Source organism: Eimeria mitis, genomic scaffold, assembly GCF_000499745.2.
Source record: "Eimeria mitis Houghton genomic scaffold, Emh_scaff457, whole genome shotgun sequence".
Classification (NCBI taxonomy): Eukaryota; Apicomplexa; class Conoidasida; order Eucoccidiorida; family Eimeriidae; genus Eimeria; species Eimeria mitis.
This window is the reverse complement of record NW_013572881.1, coordinates 5,785-6,363: the sequence shown is the minus strand read 5'-3', so window position 1 is coordinate 6,363 and position 579 is coordinate 5,785. Positions and strand designations below refer to the sequence as shown.

The 579-nt window shown below is 60.3% G+C and overlaps 1 protein-coding gene across 1 annotated transcript in view; it reads right to left on the bottom strand.

Annotated features, from left to right (window-relative positions):
- EMH_0012990 (uncharacterized protein) overlaps positions 1 to 579 on the bottom strand; it is a gene marked incomplete at both ends in the record, with an annotated part of 4,222 nt that overhangs the window by 2,243 nt on the left and 1,400 nt on the right. The window contains one exon of the mRNA XM_013499697.1: positions 15 to 579. Coding sequence (XP_013355151.1) covers positions 15 to 579 — 565 coding nt within the window. The remainder of the gene's footprint in view (positions 1 to 14) is intronic.

Sequence of the window (579 nt, the reverse complement as noted above, 5' to 3'; positions counted from 1 at the left end):
GCAGCAGCAGGAACTCTTGGAGAGGTGATATGCTCAAGCGAAGCAGCACGCTTCTGCTGCTCCTGCTGCTGCTGCTGTTGCTGCTGCAGTTCCCGCTGGTGCTCCTGCTGCTGCTGCTGCTGTTGCTGCTGTTGCTGCTGCTGCTGCTGCTCATTATCTTTCGCTGCCTCTCTTTCTCTTAATCGTTTTTGTTCGTTCTCAGCTCGCTTTGGGGGCTGTTTGCTGCACGCATCATCTGCTGCTGCTGCTGCTGCTGCTGCTGCTTCTGCTGCTGCTGCTGCTGCTGAGGGGGACGAGGAGGATTCAGCCAATACAGCAGCATCTGCTGTCTCTGTTTTGCTTCTCGGGGGCCCCTGGGGCCCCCGGGGGCCCTTAGAAGGGGCCTGGGGAGGCCCCCTTCCCTTGGGGGCCCCTGGGGGGCCCCCCACTGCGCGGGTCTTCTGCTGCCTTCTCCTGCCCCTGCTGCTGTCGCTGCTGCTGCTGCTTCTGTCGCTGCTGCTGCTGCTGCTGCTACTTCTCCTGCTGCTGCTGTCTTTGTATTTGGCTTGGGGAGAGGAAATAGAGCTGCTGAGGATTTTT